This window comes from Aquarana catesbeiana, linkage group LG10 (assembly GCF_042186555.1).
Source record: "Aquarana catesbeiana isolate 2022-GZ linkage group LG10, ASM4218655v1, whole genome shotgun sequence".
Classification (NCBI taxonomy): domain Eukaryota; kingdom Metazoa; phylum Chordata; class Amphibia; order Anura; family Ranidae; genus Aquarana; species Aquarana catesbeiana.
In genome coordinates this window covers 19,930,690-19,946,943 of record NC_133333.1, presented here as the reverse complement: position 1 = coordinate 19,946,943, position 16,254 = coordinate 19,930,690, and the positions used below count along the sequence as shown (strand labels likewise).

At 45.0% G+C, this 16,254-nt stretch overlaps 1 protein-coding gene across 1 annotated transcript in view; it reads left to right on the top strand.

The window, feature by feature from the left end:
- LOC141111493 (phospholipase A2 inhibitor and Ly6/PLAUR domain-containing protein-like) overlaps positions 1–12,850 on the top strand; it is a 36,509-nt gene extending 23,659 nt beyond the window's left edge. The window contains exons 4-5 of the mRNA XM_073603785.1: positions 1,716–1,856; positions 12,681–12,850. Of these exons, the coding sequence (XP_073459886.1) occupies positions 1,716–1,856; positions 12,681–12,850 (311 nt within the window). The remainder of the gene's footprint in view (positions 1–1,715; positions 1,857–12,680) is intronic.
- Positions 12,851–16,254: the final 3,404 nt, after the last annotated feature.

Here is a 16,254-nt window from a genome sequence, read left to right as displayed (position 1 = left end):
CTTTTCAATAAGCCAACATTTCTGTATTAAAAATCATTTTTTGTAATATCGTAATATTCTAATCTTTTGAGATACTGAATTTTGGGTTTTCACTAGCTGTAAGCCATAATCATCAAAATTAAAAGAAAAAAAAATATGGCCTGTTTGAAATATATCACTCTGTGTCTAACACATCTACATAAAACATATGAGTTTTACTTTTTTGAATTGAATTACTGAAATAAATAACTTTTTGATGATTTCCTAATTTTATGAGCTGCACCTGTAGGTACACTATATTACCAAAAGTATTGGGACACCTGCCTTTACACACATGAACTTTAATGGCATCCCAGTCTTAATCCGTAGGTTTCAATATTGTATTTAGAAGAGATGTTTGGGACTTTAAATGAGGTATAGGACGTGTAGAGTCAAATGCCTCCATCCCAGGTCGGCGAGAAAAAAAAAGAAAAAGGAGTTGGGACTTTAAATGAAGCATGCAGCAGGAAAGCAAATAAGCACTATATGTCTGTAAAAGTAATTTTTATTTTATATATCAATATAGATAGGGTCAAAACACAATGCAAATACATACACTATATTTCCAAAAGTATTGTTGGGACGCCTGCCTTTACACACACACGAACTTCAGTGGCATCCCAGTCTTAGTCCGTAGGGTTCAATATTGAGTTGGTCCACCCTTTGCAGCTATAACAGCTTCAACTCTTCTGGGAAGGCTGTCCACAAGGTTTAGGAGTGTGTCTATGGGAATGTTTGACCATTCTTCCAGAAGCGCATTTGTGAGGTCAGGCACTGATGTTGGGTGAGAAGGCCTGGATCACAGTCTCCGCTCTATTTCATCCCAAAGGTGTTCTATTGGGTCTTTACATAGACTATCCCCCCTTCAGTCCATAATGAATACCGCTGCAAGACTCATCCACCTTACCAACCATTCAGAGTCCTCCACCCCTCTCTGCCAATCCCTCCACTGGCTTCCACTAACCCAACGAATAAAATTCAAAGTACTAACAATAGTTTACAAAGGCATCCATAACTTTGCCCCCAGCTACGTCACTAACCTATTCCCAAAATACCAACCAAGCCGCTCTCTTCGGTCCTCCCAAGACCTCCTGCTCTCTAGCTCTCTTGTCACCTCCTCTAATGCTCGCCTCCAGGATTTCTCCAGAGCTTCTCCCATCCTTTGGAACTCTCTACCCCAATCTCTCCGACTGTCCCCTAATCTACTCATCTTTAGAAGATCCCTGAAAACCCTTCTCTTTAAAGAAGCCTATACTGCTTCTAATACACTGTTTTACTTTCTCCATTAGCTCATCCTCCACAGCTATTACCTTTTGTATCAATTGACCCTTCCTTCTAGATTGTAAGCTCTAATGAGCAGGGCCCTCTGATTCCTCTTGTACCAAATTGTAATATAACTGTAATGTCTGCCTTCATTTTGTTAAGCGCTGCGCAAACTGTTGGCGTTATAAAAATCCTGTGTAATAATAATGATAATAATAATAGTCAGGGCTCAAGACAAACCTTGGATGGACTCAGAGAAAACAGTAACCGCACAGATGTATATTAGAACTGGTATTAAAGGTTGCTGGTGCTCCACTTTAAATCTATATTTATTTTTTTATATTTTTTTTTTATATTTTTATATTTTTTTTGTCCCAATAGAAAAGACAAATTCGGATCATAGCAAAAAAATATATACTTTTTTATTTCTTCAGTGCCGGCAACGGACACTAAGTCAAACGGCCTGACATGTAGCACCTGTTTCTCGCTTACAAGTGAATCTTGTAGTCCTTCCAACATCCTGAATTGTACCGGCAGCGAGACAAAATGTGGACGTCTGTCTTCATCTATTACAGGTACATTCTCTGTTTTGTGTTGTACAGAAGCATGTCTTGACTCCTAAGTGATCTGTTGTGGTTATTGTATGACGACATAGAAAGGCGTCTGTATGTTACTTCTGGGCACAGGGTTTGCCAAAAGTCCACCAAGAGAAAAGAAGGCTAATCAAGAAATTTGCTAGTAGTGTTAAGCACGGTCACATATGCCTCATGTGGTTCTCCTGATGGGTTCAGGGGGTACATCTGTTTCTTATACTAAGTTGATCTTAGGCATTTATAAGTGTAGCAAATAGTGACCCATTCTATCAATCGGAGGAAGTGGAAGATCTTTCTGGATGTCTGCTCACCTTGGACAACAGAAACTAGTGTGCAGTCCACTAGAAAGCCACTTGTCTAAGCAAGGGGATGCTTATGCCCTCTTTAGGTCAATTTTAGCTCACTGGAAGAAATGTATGTGAGAGAAGGAGGTATTGACTCTATTAGCAAAGTATAATGAACACACCAGTTTGCGCTTAGGTGACCGTCACACTTATATTTTTAGACATCCCCTTTCAAAACCATGGGCATTATTATAAAGTTGATACCCTTTTCCCATCTATAACAGCCTCCACTCTTCTGGGAAGACTGTCCACAAGATTTTGGAGTGTGCCTGTGGGCATCTATGCCTATTCAGCCAAAAGAGCATTTAGTGAGGTTTTATGCAGATGCCTCCTGTGTGGGTGAACACTACCTCATGTTTTATTGAATTGCACTGTGTTGTAATAAAGCCTATGTTTGTGAGTTTTGTGTAATAGGCTGCCCAGGTAGGAAGGGGTTACGTCTGCTCACTCCCAGGTGTCCATAACTCTGCCCCCTTGTGGAGGGCTATAAATACAAGGGGAAGCAGTCTCTTAGGGCTCTCCCCCCTCCACATGGACAATAGTAAGGAAGGAATGCTGTACCATGTGAAGCTAGACTGAGCATGTGGGGGTACCCAGTCGGGGTACCTTTTCGATCAAATACTTTTTATTGAATTTTTTCCATTGTACAACTAGAGTTTTTAAAAACACACAAAACAATTCCCACAAATAACCCCACTCAAATACACCTCCCCACACAAAAAAAACAAACAAAAAAACACCATTCCCATACTTGCACTCACCAGTCTACGCTTCAATCTTTACTCAAGACCCTCCATCACTTCATTACTTCTTAATGGAGCATATATGATTATTCCCCTTCTATATCATTATTGGTTTTCCTCAGTATTGTTAGTTTACTCAACTAATTATTCAAACAAATTGGAAACTAGCCACCAATGCCACACTTTCACAAATTTTTTAGGGCTCCCCCTATGTTTATATGTCAGTTCCTCTCGTCTTAAATTAAGGTTAATCGCTTTAATCCATTGATCTATTGTTGGTGGATATTTTGATATACATTTTTGTAACATAAGTTTTCGAGCCATGTACATAGTTCTCAAACACATCACATGCATTTCAGCTGGGAGGGTATCTTCCGGTATAATCCCTAACAATGCTATTTTTGGGTCAAAATTCACCTGTGTAGAGCTTAAAGTGGAGTTCCACCCCCCCCCCCCCCCAAAAAAAAAAATAAATAAATTTATGTGCTTAAAAAAAAAAAAATTTGGATAAAAATTTTTTTTTTTACTCACCTCTAAATGCCTGTTGCTAGGGGGTCCCTCGTAGTCTGCCTCCTTCAGCGCCTGGGCTCCTGACGTCACTTCCCTCGGCGCAGGAAAGGAGATCACCTCTCCACCCTCCCTCTGTCAATCATCTGGGACACGTGACAGGTCCCAGATGATTGCGCGGCCAGTCATGGTGCACGGCGCGACTCACGCGGCCCACAGTTAAAATGCGCCGCCGAGCGGAGGGGGAGACGAGCGGGGCTTCAATCCCCCGCATCGCTGAACCCTGGGACAGGTGAGTGTCCGATTATTAAAAGTCAGCAGCTGCAGTATTTGAAGCTGTTGACTTTTATTTTTTTCTTTATAATGGGAACTCCTCTTTAAGGAATTTAGAATATCAAATACACCCACCCAGTAGAGATGAAGTTTGGGGCATCGCCACAACATATGTATAAGTATACCTGTATCAGTAGTGCACCTTGGACAATTAGATGTAACTGCTTTACCCCAAGAGTACAGCTTTAAAGGAGTATAATGGGCTGTATGAATAATAAATAGCTGAGTTAGACACTGTGAGGAGGATAAGGATACCTAAAATTCTTCAAAGCTTGTTCCCACACCTTGTCACTGAGAGTCTCTAGATCTCTAAGCCACCGCCCAAAGCTACCCTCTTGTGGATTAGTTCTAGCTGTCGTTTGTAATCAAGAATATATACTCCCTATAAGTCCCCTTTTAGAGCGTTTTACGGTTCCTGCCAAAAGTTGGTAAAGGATTATATTTTAATAAAAAAGTCCTTGCTTGACTCTGCAAAGCATGCCGTAGTTGTAAGTATTGAAAAAATAATCTATTAGACAAATGATATCTCTCAACCAGTCAAATGGTTGCAGAACTTCATTGTCAAAAATCTGACACAGAAGCAGAATGCCAACCTCCTTCCATAAATCAAAATTTTCAAACCTCGCAACCTCAGTCAATTGCAGATTATTCCATATGGGCATACATTGAGTTTATCCCTCGTGTTGAGTGTCTTGTTGAATAGTAATCCAAATCTTATGTATTAAATTAAATGTAGGATAACTACATTTAGGCTGGATTCATACCAGTCCGGTGCGAATTCCAGCTCCGTCCTCTGTGCAAAGAGAAAAAGCAGCTGTTCAGCGAATCAGATGCGTCCCCATAGAAGAATATGTGCCTGCAATTCACACCGCATTGCCTAGAAAACGCACGCGCTTTTTGGGCAATGCGGAGTGCGAATGCAATGCACATATGTGAACCAGACTGATTGAAAGTAATAGATTTTAAAATGTTCTGCGAATTACCTCATTCAATTCGCATAGGGGTGAACCCAGCCGTACTATAGAAGTGATGAGCTACTGTTAACTGCACCAGAATATCTATCGGCAGCTGGGAGAATATAATTTGCTGTATGGGGTCCTCATAATCTATAACATTCCATCCATTTAATTGCTGAAGTTAGGATTCCAGATAATACAATCTGGCTTTTGGAACAGCCAGACCTCCTTCATATTTGGGCAACTGCAAGATTTCCAATCTAATCCGGGGGGTGTTTATATCTCCAAATAAGTTCTCTGAACAAGGTATCTATTTCCTTAAAAAATTTCCGAGGAAGCCATACAGGGCAGTTATGTAACAGATATAGTAATTGTGCCATCCATATCATCTTTATCAAATTATCTCTACCTATTATAGTTAGAGGCAATTTACTCCAGATTTTCCCCACTTGCTTAAACTCCTTAAATAATGAGGAAAAAAATCCTCTCCACATATGTATTTACTTGTGATGTAACTTGTACGCCTAGATATTTAAAAGTAGAAACTACAGCTATTTGAGAAGCAGAGTTTGGCAGATTGGTCACCAGGGGGTCAACAGTTAAAAGAATTGACTTATCCCAATTAATTGTAAAACCTGAGAAAGAGCCATATTTTTTAATTAAAGACATTGCTGCCTTTAGAGCAGATGTGGTATCTCCCAAAAATAAAAGTGTATCATCAGCAATGCATATAGGGCAATCTTGTCCCCTCCCAAAAGTCTGCAAAATCCAATATTATTTCATGATTGGCAGATAGAATCGGCCAACGGTTCCAGGGCCAATGCAAAAAGCATAGGTGATAGTGGGCATCCCTGTCTTGTTCCTCGATGTAGTGAAAAAGGCACCGATATATGTCCATTTACATTTACCTGCACCCGTGCCAAGGAGTTGTATCCATCTTATAAACTGGGACCCAAATCCAAATTTTTCTAAACAATTTCATAAATAATCCCATTCTATGTTATCAAAGGCTTTTGCCGCATCAAGTGACAATATGGCTCTATTACTCAGATTTTCAGATGGGACCTGAAAATTAAGAAATAGGCACCTTATTTTCACTGCAATAGATCTATTTGGAATAAAACCAGATTGACCTTTATACACTTAGATATTACTTTCGTCAATCGAATTGATGTTGACCAAGGCGAAGGCAGAGAACTCTGGACTGGAGGGCTTAAGCAGGCAGGACTAACGAGCAGGATATCATCAACAGCTGAGTAACTGTGGAGAGATAGGAGCTGGCAATTAGCCGACAGCTGGGCAGCCAGCTCAGAGAAGGAAGGGCTGAGCCCAGCCCTGACACTATCTTAAGACAGATATGGACTTTAATGAAAGGACCCTTATCTAGAGGTATAAACTGGGCAATCTGAGCTAGGATGAACTAGAACTATGTATTGAGGAATCTCTGTAATTTGCAAGAAGTTTAGGTAAAATTTCTCAAAGCCTTCAAATGCCTCGTTTGACGTTCCTACAAAGGGGTGCATGTAAGAGCGTATAGAAGAATAGGGGCTTGTACAACAGGGGACAAGAAGAGATGTAAGAGAGTCACCAGGACAGGGTTAATAATAATGTGGATTTGGCAGAAAGATGTGGCCCATTGCCATGGGTAACCAGTGAAGTAGTTATGCTATAGCAGCCAGCCAGTGGGAAAGTTAGTGCCTTAGCATGGAAGACAGTAACCCTGGTAGTGAATGGGTTGGTGAGCCTGACCCCCTCCCTAGCAATCGGTACCCCATACCCGGGACTGACAGAGAAGTGAAGCAAAGTATTAAGGCTTATCATCATCAGAGGTCTGCACTGTGTGAATGGCAGGATCCTCACACTGTTAATGGGAGTGAGGTGGCAATCATGGCTGTGCTGGTGGAGCTGGACACAGGCTCCCCTCAGAAGGTGTGCAGTTGCACTGGACAAGTGCTTTACAGTAAACTTCTCAGTGTATCAAGTGGAACTGTCCAAGGCAAACGGCTCGCTCCTAAGTAAGGGGTGCCAAATTAATGCTGATTTTTGCATTATCGCGGCCCTCGTACATGTATCCTAGGCATTAGTGAGCGTGTTCCCAAGGGTGTACCCTTCGGGAGATGAGCCCCGCACATGAGGTCATGTACTGATGTTGGACAAGTAGATCCCTTCCAATTCATTCTGAAGGTGTGCAGTAAGCCATTAATGCTTGGGGGTGCCGCGCCAGGCTAAGGTGTAAAGCCCCATTGGCACTCAGGATAGCAGTGTAAGGAAAACTCATCCAGTGAGCAATGAGCATTTAAGCATGAAAGGGGTCTTTGATTAAGCCCCGGTGGTTGGAGTGAAACATGTCAGGAGGCGTGGCCCGAGGAGCGGCATTGACTGAGCATTCACGTGCAGGGCTTTTTTTCAGCTGGAACGGGGTGGAACGGCGTTCTGCCACCTATAGCAGCCCTCTGTTTTCCAGGCTGTCATCCAACACCGAAGCTAGTGAAGGAAGTTCTCTAATATACTTCCTCCACCGGCTGTGTGCTAGCGCCGGCACTCAGGGCACCTTCCCCATACCTGATGATAGGTGCTCCGGATCCAGACGCTGCAACTGTAAGGAGTTTTTTTAATCTGGGGCTTTCAGAGGCATCTTCTGTCGACTCCTGCTGCCTGTCAGATCAGTGTAGTACCGAGCCGAGTGAAGCGCTGTGAAAGTCCTCCTCGGCTCTGTGTACACTGATGATCTAACAGGTGATGCTGCACAGAGGAGACTGCACAGTAGGTTGAGGGGGAAAAAAAGCCTGTTCTGCCTTAGCACCATTCTAATCCTGTGATTAGAAACTGAGCTGTAAACTTTGAATAGGTGAGAGAGATGCAAAGGAAAAGGGGGGAGGGGTGGCCATGCAGAGAGACAGCTGTGGAGATGTTGAGGTTGTTCTGCAGAGGTCAGAGCTGGGGATGGGGGGGTTATTAGTGCACAGCAAGAGCTGTGTGGGGAGCTGGATATTGCAGAGGTGAAATATTGAAAGTTAAGAGCTATGGATTAGGGGAGCTGTATCCAGAGGTACAGAAGTAAAATGTGGAGGGATGGATAGATAATCTGTGGATAGGATTGCAGAGGTCACATTAACATAAAACTCGCCACTGCCCCCACCTATAACTGGCCTTCACAGCAAGGAGCACATGGAGGGCCATATACATGTAAGACAAAAACAATTCCATAGCTCAACTCACCAACCAGTCAGCTGACCAACCAAATTAACCTGTCTAACCGTCTGTTAAAAGCAGGGGTTTAGTTAGCACACATTTGCAAACGCTTGTGAAAGCTGCAAGGCCTCGTCACGGCACCCTGTGTTGCTTGCAGTCCTAACACTACAAATTTATAAGTGTCTCCACAGTGGAAGCACATGCATGGAATGGATAGATGTGGGGCAGGTGAGCCTGGAGGCAGCCCAGGTCCCCTTAAAGGAACAGGAACACACTGGACACCCAGCAAGAGCACAATGGCAGCGAAGGTGCCCAGTGTGTCCCCGGACCATATATACGAACAGTACGAACTCTTAACGAAGTTAAGAGCTATGGATTAGGGGAGCTGTAGCCTGAGGTGCAGAAGTAAAATGTGGAGGGATGGATAGATAATCTGTGGATAGGATTGCAGAGGTCACATTAACAAAAAACTGGCCACTGCCCTCACCTATAACTGGCCTTCACAGCAAGGAGCACATGGAGGGCCATATACATGTAAGACAAAAACAATTCCATAGTTCAATTCATCAACCAGTCAGCTGATCAACAAAATTAACCTGTCTAACCGTCTGTTCTCCTGCTCCTTTAAGGGGGCCTGGGCTGCCTCCAGGCATGAGCCGAACACCCCCCGGTTCGGTTCGCACCAGAACTTGCGAACAGACCAAAACTTTGCACGAACATTAGAACCCCATTGAAGTCTATGGGACTCGAACGTTCGAAATCAAAAGTGCTAATTTTAAAGGCTAATTTGCATGGTATTGTCCTAAAAAGTGTTTGGGGACCTGGGTCCTGCCCCAGGGGACATGTATCAATGCAAAAAAAAAGTTTTAAAAACGGCCGTTTTTTCGGGAGCAGTGATTTTAATAATGCTTAAAGTCAAACAATAAAAGTGTAATATTCCTTTAAATTTGTACCTGGGGAGTGTATATAGTATGCCTGTAAAGGGGCGCATTCCTGTGTTTAGAACAGTCTGACAGCAAAATGACTGAATGCCACTTCCCTGTGGCATTCCCCGTGACGTCAGAGGGGGGCGGGGTCACCCGCCCTGCGTCAGAGGGGGGCGGGGTCATCCGCCCTCCGTTATTTAAGAACTGTCAGAAGAGGAGAAGCGTCACACAGCGGGACCCTCCTATCCAATCGAGGAAAGAAGATGAAGTACAGACGGCGCCGCTGAGGAAGATGCCGGACGAGAAGATTGGATGAAGAACCAGAAGAACAAGAAGAACCAGAAGAACAAGAACCAGAAGAAGAAAAAGATGGAGGAAGAAACCGAAGGAAGATAGAAGATAGAAGAAAGAAGATAGAAGAAAGAAGATAGAAGAAGCATTTAAATAAAGGAATTGTCAAAAACGGTCTCTTGTCATTTTTAACATTTTTGACATTTTTTTTGTGAAATGGTAGGGGTACTTTTGTACCCCCTTACCATTTCACACAGGGGGGAGGGCCGGGATCTGGGGGTCCCCTTATTAAAGGGGGCTTCCAGATTCCGATAAGCCCCCCGCCCGCAGACCCCAACAACCACCGGGCAAGGGTTGTGGGGATGAGGCCCTTGTCAACATGGGGACAAGGTGTTTTGGGGGGCTACCCCCAAAGCACCCTCCCAATTTTGAGGGCATGTGGCCTGGTACGGTTCAGGAGGGGGGGCGCTCTCTCGTCCCCCCCCTCTTTTCTTGCGGCCTGCCGGGTTGCGTGCTCGGATAAGGGTCTGGTATGGATTTTTGGGGGTATCCCACGCCATTTTTTTTACATTTTGGCACGGGGTTCCCCTTAAAATCCATACCAGACCTGAAGGGTCTGGTATAGATTTTGAGGGGGACCCCATGCCAATTTTTTTTTTAATTTCGGCCGGGGTTCCCCTTAATATCCATACCAGACCTGAAGGGCCTGGTATGGAATTTAGGGGGACCCCCCACATCATTTTTTTTTAAATTATGGTTCGGGGTTCCCCTGTGGGGAATTCCCATGCCGTTTTTATCAATTAACTTTTATGTGTATTGTCGGACCGGCAATTCAGTATAGCGGCGAGTAGTTTTAAATGACTTTTTTCCTTTGAAATGTAATTTTGCTGTCAGACTGTTCTAAACACGGGAAACATGCGCCCCTTTACAGGCATACTATAGACACCCCCCAGCTACGAAATTTAAAGGGATATTACACTTTTATTGTTTGACTTTAAGCATTATTAAAATCACTGCTCCCGAAAAAACTGCCGTTTTTAAAACTTTTTTTTGCATTGATACATGTCCCCTGGGGCAGGACCCAGGTCCCCAAACACTTTTTATGACAATACCATGCATATAAGCCTTTAAAATTAGCACTTTTGATTTCTCCCATAGACTTTTAAAGGGTGTTCCGCGGCATTCGAATTTGCCGCGAACACCCCAAATTGTTCGCTGTTCGGCGAACTTGCAAACAGCCGATGTTCGAGTCTAACATGAGTTCGACTCGAACTCGAAGCTCATCCCTACCCACATCTATCCATTCCATGCATGAGCTTCCATTGTGGAAACACTTATAAATTTGTAGTGTTAGGACTGCAAGCAACACAGGGTGCCGTGACGAGGCCTTGCAGCTTTCACATGCGTTTGCAAATGTGTGCTAACTAAACCCCTGCTTTTAACAGACGGTTAGACAGGTTAATTTGGTTGGTCAGCAGACTGGTTGGTGAGTTGAGCTATGGAATTGTTTTTGTCTTACTTGCAGAGGTGACATGTTGACAGAGGGTTCAAAAGTGAGTTGTGGATGGGGGAGAGCGCACGCTAAGTTAAACTGTGGAACATGGGGGAGAGAAGGGGAGGTTGAGCTGTGGGGTGGGGGGAAAGGTGAGCTGTGGACTGGGGGGGGGGTGAGCTGTGGATAGAGAGGGAGAGGGTGAGCTGTGGATAGAGAGGGAGAGGGTGATCTGTAGATAGAGAGGGAGAGGGTGAGCTGTGGATAGAGAGGGTGAGCTGTGGATAGAGAGGGTGAGTTGTGGATAGAGAGAGAGAGCTGTAGATAGAGAGGGAGAGGGTGAGCTGTAGATAGAGAGGGAGAGGGTGAGCTGTGGATAGAGGGGGAGAGGGTGAGCAGTAGATAGAGAGGGAGAGGGTGAGCTGTGGATAGAGGGGAAGAGGGTGAGCTGTAGATAGAGAGGGAGAGGGTGAGCTGTGGATAGAGGGGAAGAGGGTGAGCTGTAGATAGAGAGGGAGAGGGTGAGCTGTGGATAGAGAGGGAGAGGGTGAGCTGTAGATAGAGAGGGAGAGGGTGAGCTGTGGATAGAGGGGGAGAGGGTGAGCTGTAGATAGAGAGGGAGAGGGTGAGCTGTAGATAGAGAGGGAGAGGGTGAGCTGTGGATGGGAAGAGACAGTGAGCTTCAGATGGGAAGGGAAGGTGGGCTGTTGATGGGGGAGAGAGAAGATGACCTGTGAATGGGGACGGAAGGTGAGTTGTGGATGGGGGAGAGGATTACCTATAGACAGGTGGGAGACGGTGAGCTTCAGGTGGGGAGGGAAGGTGAGAGAGGGTGACCTGTGGAGGGTAACCTCCCTGATGGTAGGAAGAGAAGGCAAGCTGTGGATGGGGGGGGGGTTGAGCTAATGGGGATACTATTTTTTTTTCTGCACACTTTGTGATACACACTCCTCAACACTGCACAACTCTGTGTGTTGCACTTTCCTGAACCTTGAACTGTGTGCGAAACGCAGTTCTGAGTCCTAACCACACCCATTATAAGGCATCATTTTACTTCTCTTCCCTAAGAAATGGCGAGATTGGGGGCAGTAGGGGTGGGATGGGGGGTGGAAGGGGGTGGGGCTGGGGGTGGGGAGTTGACTGGGGAGGGTGGGTTCCTGCACCTCTGAGAAAAAAAGCCCTGTTCACATGTATACATCTATACTAGGACTGGCTGAGTGGTGGTTTCATGTTTATCCACTCCTGGACCACTTCCGGACCAGCAACATACCCTATAAGACCCCACATCTCTCCTTCAGGCATTGTTTACATCCGACGGCCCGGACGTGACCCCATAATGTTGCGCCCGGGCCTCTGTTGGTCATAGAGATGACTGGGGACCATCTGGTCCCCAGTCATCTTGACTGGGAACCATCTGGTCCCCAGTCATCTCTATGTTCAACTTCTGGCAGCAACAGATTCGTTCTCCAGCTCGCCAAACGCAGGGGCGAGCCGGTAGAAGCACCGGAGGGTGGCGGGAGGGGAGGACGTCCCCTCCCGCCACCTGTAAGAACAATCAAGCGGCTGAACTGCTGCTATGATTGTTCTTATAGTGCACAGAATCGCCAGCTGAAAAAGATGATATTTGGATGATGGCTGTAGCTTCACCCATCATTCAGATATCCTGCATCAAAATCCAGGACGTCATATGATGTACTTTGGACGGGAAGTGATTAAGTATTAAAAAAACAAAATAAAAAAAGCCTTTTTCCTTTTTCCTATATTTTTTTCTTTCAGTAGCTTAGTAGATGCTCCTTTCTTACCCTTATGTGGTAGTGCAGTGTTAATTTTGACATCAAATTACGATTTAGTTTTAGTCATAATCTTTTGACTAAAAATGCCATTTTAGTTTTAGTCATATTTTAGTCATCTGAATTGTTTTAGTCGTATTTTAGTCGACAAAAGTAACACTGCTTACAAGCCATTGTTTGCAATGCTATATTTCTCTTTGATTTTTTTTTCATTTTCTTCTTATTCCCACAGGATCTCCGTCTTCCTTTCTTGGTTGTATAACGCCAAGTGTGTGTGACCTGCTCGGAAACCAGCAGGCGTCATTCGGCTTGAATGGAAACGTGAACTTGGCAACCATCTGCAGTAACGGCAGCTTTTATCTTAACACCTTATTTCACCTGTTCGCCCTCATTTTCTTGTGATTTTTATATGCACACAAACATATAGGAAGGTCAATATTTTACAATCAAAACCGTTTAATCAAAATATTTAATATTTTAGGTATATTATCATGTGAATCATGCACATCCATGAATTCTACACAGTGTAAAGGCTCATTACAGCAATGCCCTTCAAATTATGTATGTGCGTCTGCATACAGATATAACACCACTGGTAAGTTAAAGAATATGTAAACCCAACATTTCATATTCCTGATATGTGCCTGCTGTACCATGTTGTACTTGTATGAAAATGCATCCTGTTTTCTTTGTGTTGCTCCCTTTGTGTGAAATGTCAGTCCCTCTGCTTTCCTATTAAAAACTGACCACACTACAGTGGAACTTCGGATTACGAGCATAATCTGTTCCAGGAGAATGCTCGTAATCCAAAGTACTCGCATATCAAAGCGAGTTTCCCCATTGAAGTCAATGGAAACAAAAATAATTTGTTCCGCATTGACTTCAATGGCATGCAAAACCGCATGTGGCCAGAGGCGGGGGGGGGGGGGAGGGGGGTGCTGGAGAGCCTCGGAAAACCTCGGAAAACCTCGGAAAGGCCCGGGAACGTAGCATTTCCGAGTCTTTCTGAGCATTTCCGAACCGTTCCGAATGGCTACGATCGGCTCCGCTCTGCTCCGGCGCCCCCCCCACCTTAGGCCAAACGCGGTCCTGCACACTGATTTGGCCTGAATCTTGCTCGTTTTGCGAGACAACACTTGCAAACTGAGTTAGGATTTTTCAAAATGCAGTGCTTGTATTGCGAAATGCTCGTTAACCGCGTTACTCGCAATCCGAGGTTCCACTGTAGGTATTAGAGCTTAGCATGGTCAGTTCTCTAGCCTGCTCTCCTCCAATGATCAGACTTGTCCTGACACGCCCTCCCCGTCCCTCCCAATCCCCTGCACAACCATTCACTGAGAAGATCAGTGTGCTGCTGTTTCTCCTCACCCAGCTCTCTAGAATTCTTATGCAGCTGAGGACAGAGGATATGTGATCGCTTATAAGAAAAAGGGGAAAAAAGATGTTTAGAATATTTATATACTGTATGTATACACAAATGTTTTGCCTTTCATTTCCATTTTTTTGTTCAAATGCTTTATTGAAGTATAGCAAAGTACATGACAAAAAACCAAGTCAAGGAAGTTCAATATACAAGCCATCAACATATACCTTACTGTAATGCCCCGTACACACGGTCGGATTTTCCGACAACTTTGTGTGACCGTGTGTATGCAAGACAAGTTTGAGCCAACATCTGTCGGAAAAAATCCTAGGATTTTGTTGTCGGAATGTCCGAACAAAGTCCGACCGTGTGTACGCCCTATAAAGACAACAAAAAAGGGGCTATTTTCAGATACACAGAGCTATAAAATCTATGACATAAGAGGGCACACCCCACACAGAGGAAGTTAGTGTAGGCTGCAGACTAGACTTGGTATTGAAAGTGAAATCAAACAAACCAGTTAGGAGGAACATTCACAAGTAGGGATGAGCTAAACCCCCCCCCCCCCCCCCCCGGTTCGGTTCACAGCAGAACATGCGAACAGGCAAAAAATTTGTTCGAACACGCGAACACCGTTAAAGTTTATGGGACACGAACATGAATAATCAAAATTGCTCATTTTAAAGGCTTATATGCAAGTTATTGTCATAAAAAGTGTTTGGGGACCTGGGTCCTGCCCCAGGGGACAAGGATCAATGCAAAAAAAGTTTTAAAAATGGCAGTTTTTTCGGGAGCAGTGTTTTTAATAATGCTTAAAGTGAAACAATAAAAGTGAAATATTCCTTTAAATTTCGTACCTGGGGGGTGTCTATAGTATGCCTGTAAAGTGGCGCATGTTTCCCGTGTTTAGAACAGTCTGAGAGCAAAATGACATTTCTAAAGGAAAAAAAGTCATTTAAAACTACTCGCGGCTATAATGAATTGTCGGTCCCAGCAATACAGATAAAAAGTCATTGAAAAAAATGGCATGGGGATCCCCCCAGTCCACTACCAGTCCCTTAATATTAAGGGGAACCCCGTGCCAATTTTTTTTTTAAAAATGGCATGGGGGTCCCCCTTTAAAATCCATACCAGACCCTTATCTGAGCACGCAACCTGGCAGGCTGCAGGAAAAGAGGGGGGAGGAGAGAGCGCCCCCCCCTCCTGAACCATACCAGGCCACATGCCCTCAACATGGGGAGGGTGCTTTGGGGTAGCCCCCCAAAGTACCTTGTCCCCATGTTGATGGGGACAAGGGCTTCATCCCCACAACCCTTGCCCAGTGGTTGTGGGGGTCTGCGGGCGGGGGGCTTATCAGAATCTTGAAGCCACCTTTAACAAGGGGACCCCCAGATCCCGGCCTCCCCCCCTGTGTGAAATGGTAACGGGGTACAAATGTACCCCTACCATTTCACAAAAAAGTGTCAAAATGGTAAAAAAAAAAGTCTTCTTCTCTTGCTCCGCCGACAGACCGAAAAAAAAAAAAAAGCCACCTCCATGGGAGGCACCCGCCGTATGACGCATCCTCGCAGGTGACAGTTCTTTTATAACTGAGGGTGGGGCCACACGGTGACATCCCCGGGTGACCCCGCCCCCCTCTGACACACAGGGACATCCCTATGGCTTCCCCGTAGCGTCAGAGGGGGGCGGGTTCACCCGGTTACATCAGCATCCTCTGACACTACGGGGAAGCCATAGGGATGTCCCTGTTACGTAACCGGGTGACCCCGCCCCCTCTGACGCTACAGGGAAGCCATAGGGATGTCCCTGTGCGTCAGAGGGGGCGGGGTCACCCGGGGACGTCACCATGTGGCCCCGCCCTCAGTTATAAAAGAACTGTCACCTGCGAGGACGCGTCATACCTATGGAGGCGGGTCAGTGTGGCTTTTTTTTTTCCGGTCCGTCGGCGGAGCAAGAGAAGAAGAAGACTTCGTGGGGCATTTTTATTTTTTATTTTTTAATAAAGGACTTTTACCAAGCCGTGTCTTGTCATTTTTACCATTTTGATGTTTTTTTGTGAAATGGTAGGGGTACATTTGTACCGTTACCATTTCACACAGGGGGGATGCCGGGATCTGGGGGTCCCCTTGTTAAAGGGGGCTTTCAGATTCCGATAAGCCCCCCCGCCTGCAGACCCCCACAACCAGCGGGCAAGGGTTGTGGGGATGAGGCCCTTGTCCCCATCAACATGCTTTGGGGGGCTACCCCATGCCATTTTTTTTTTAAATTCTGAAGGGTCTGGTATGGATTTTGGGGGGGATTCCGACGCCATTTTTTTAAAAATTTTGGCGTGGGGTTCCTCTTAATATCCATACCAGACCTGAAGGGCCTGGTATGAAATTTGGAGGGACCCCCACGCAATTTTTTTTTTCAAATTTTGGTTCGGGGTTCCCATTAATATTCA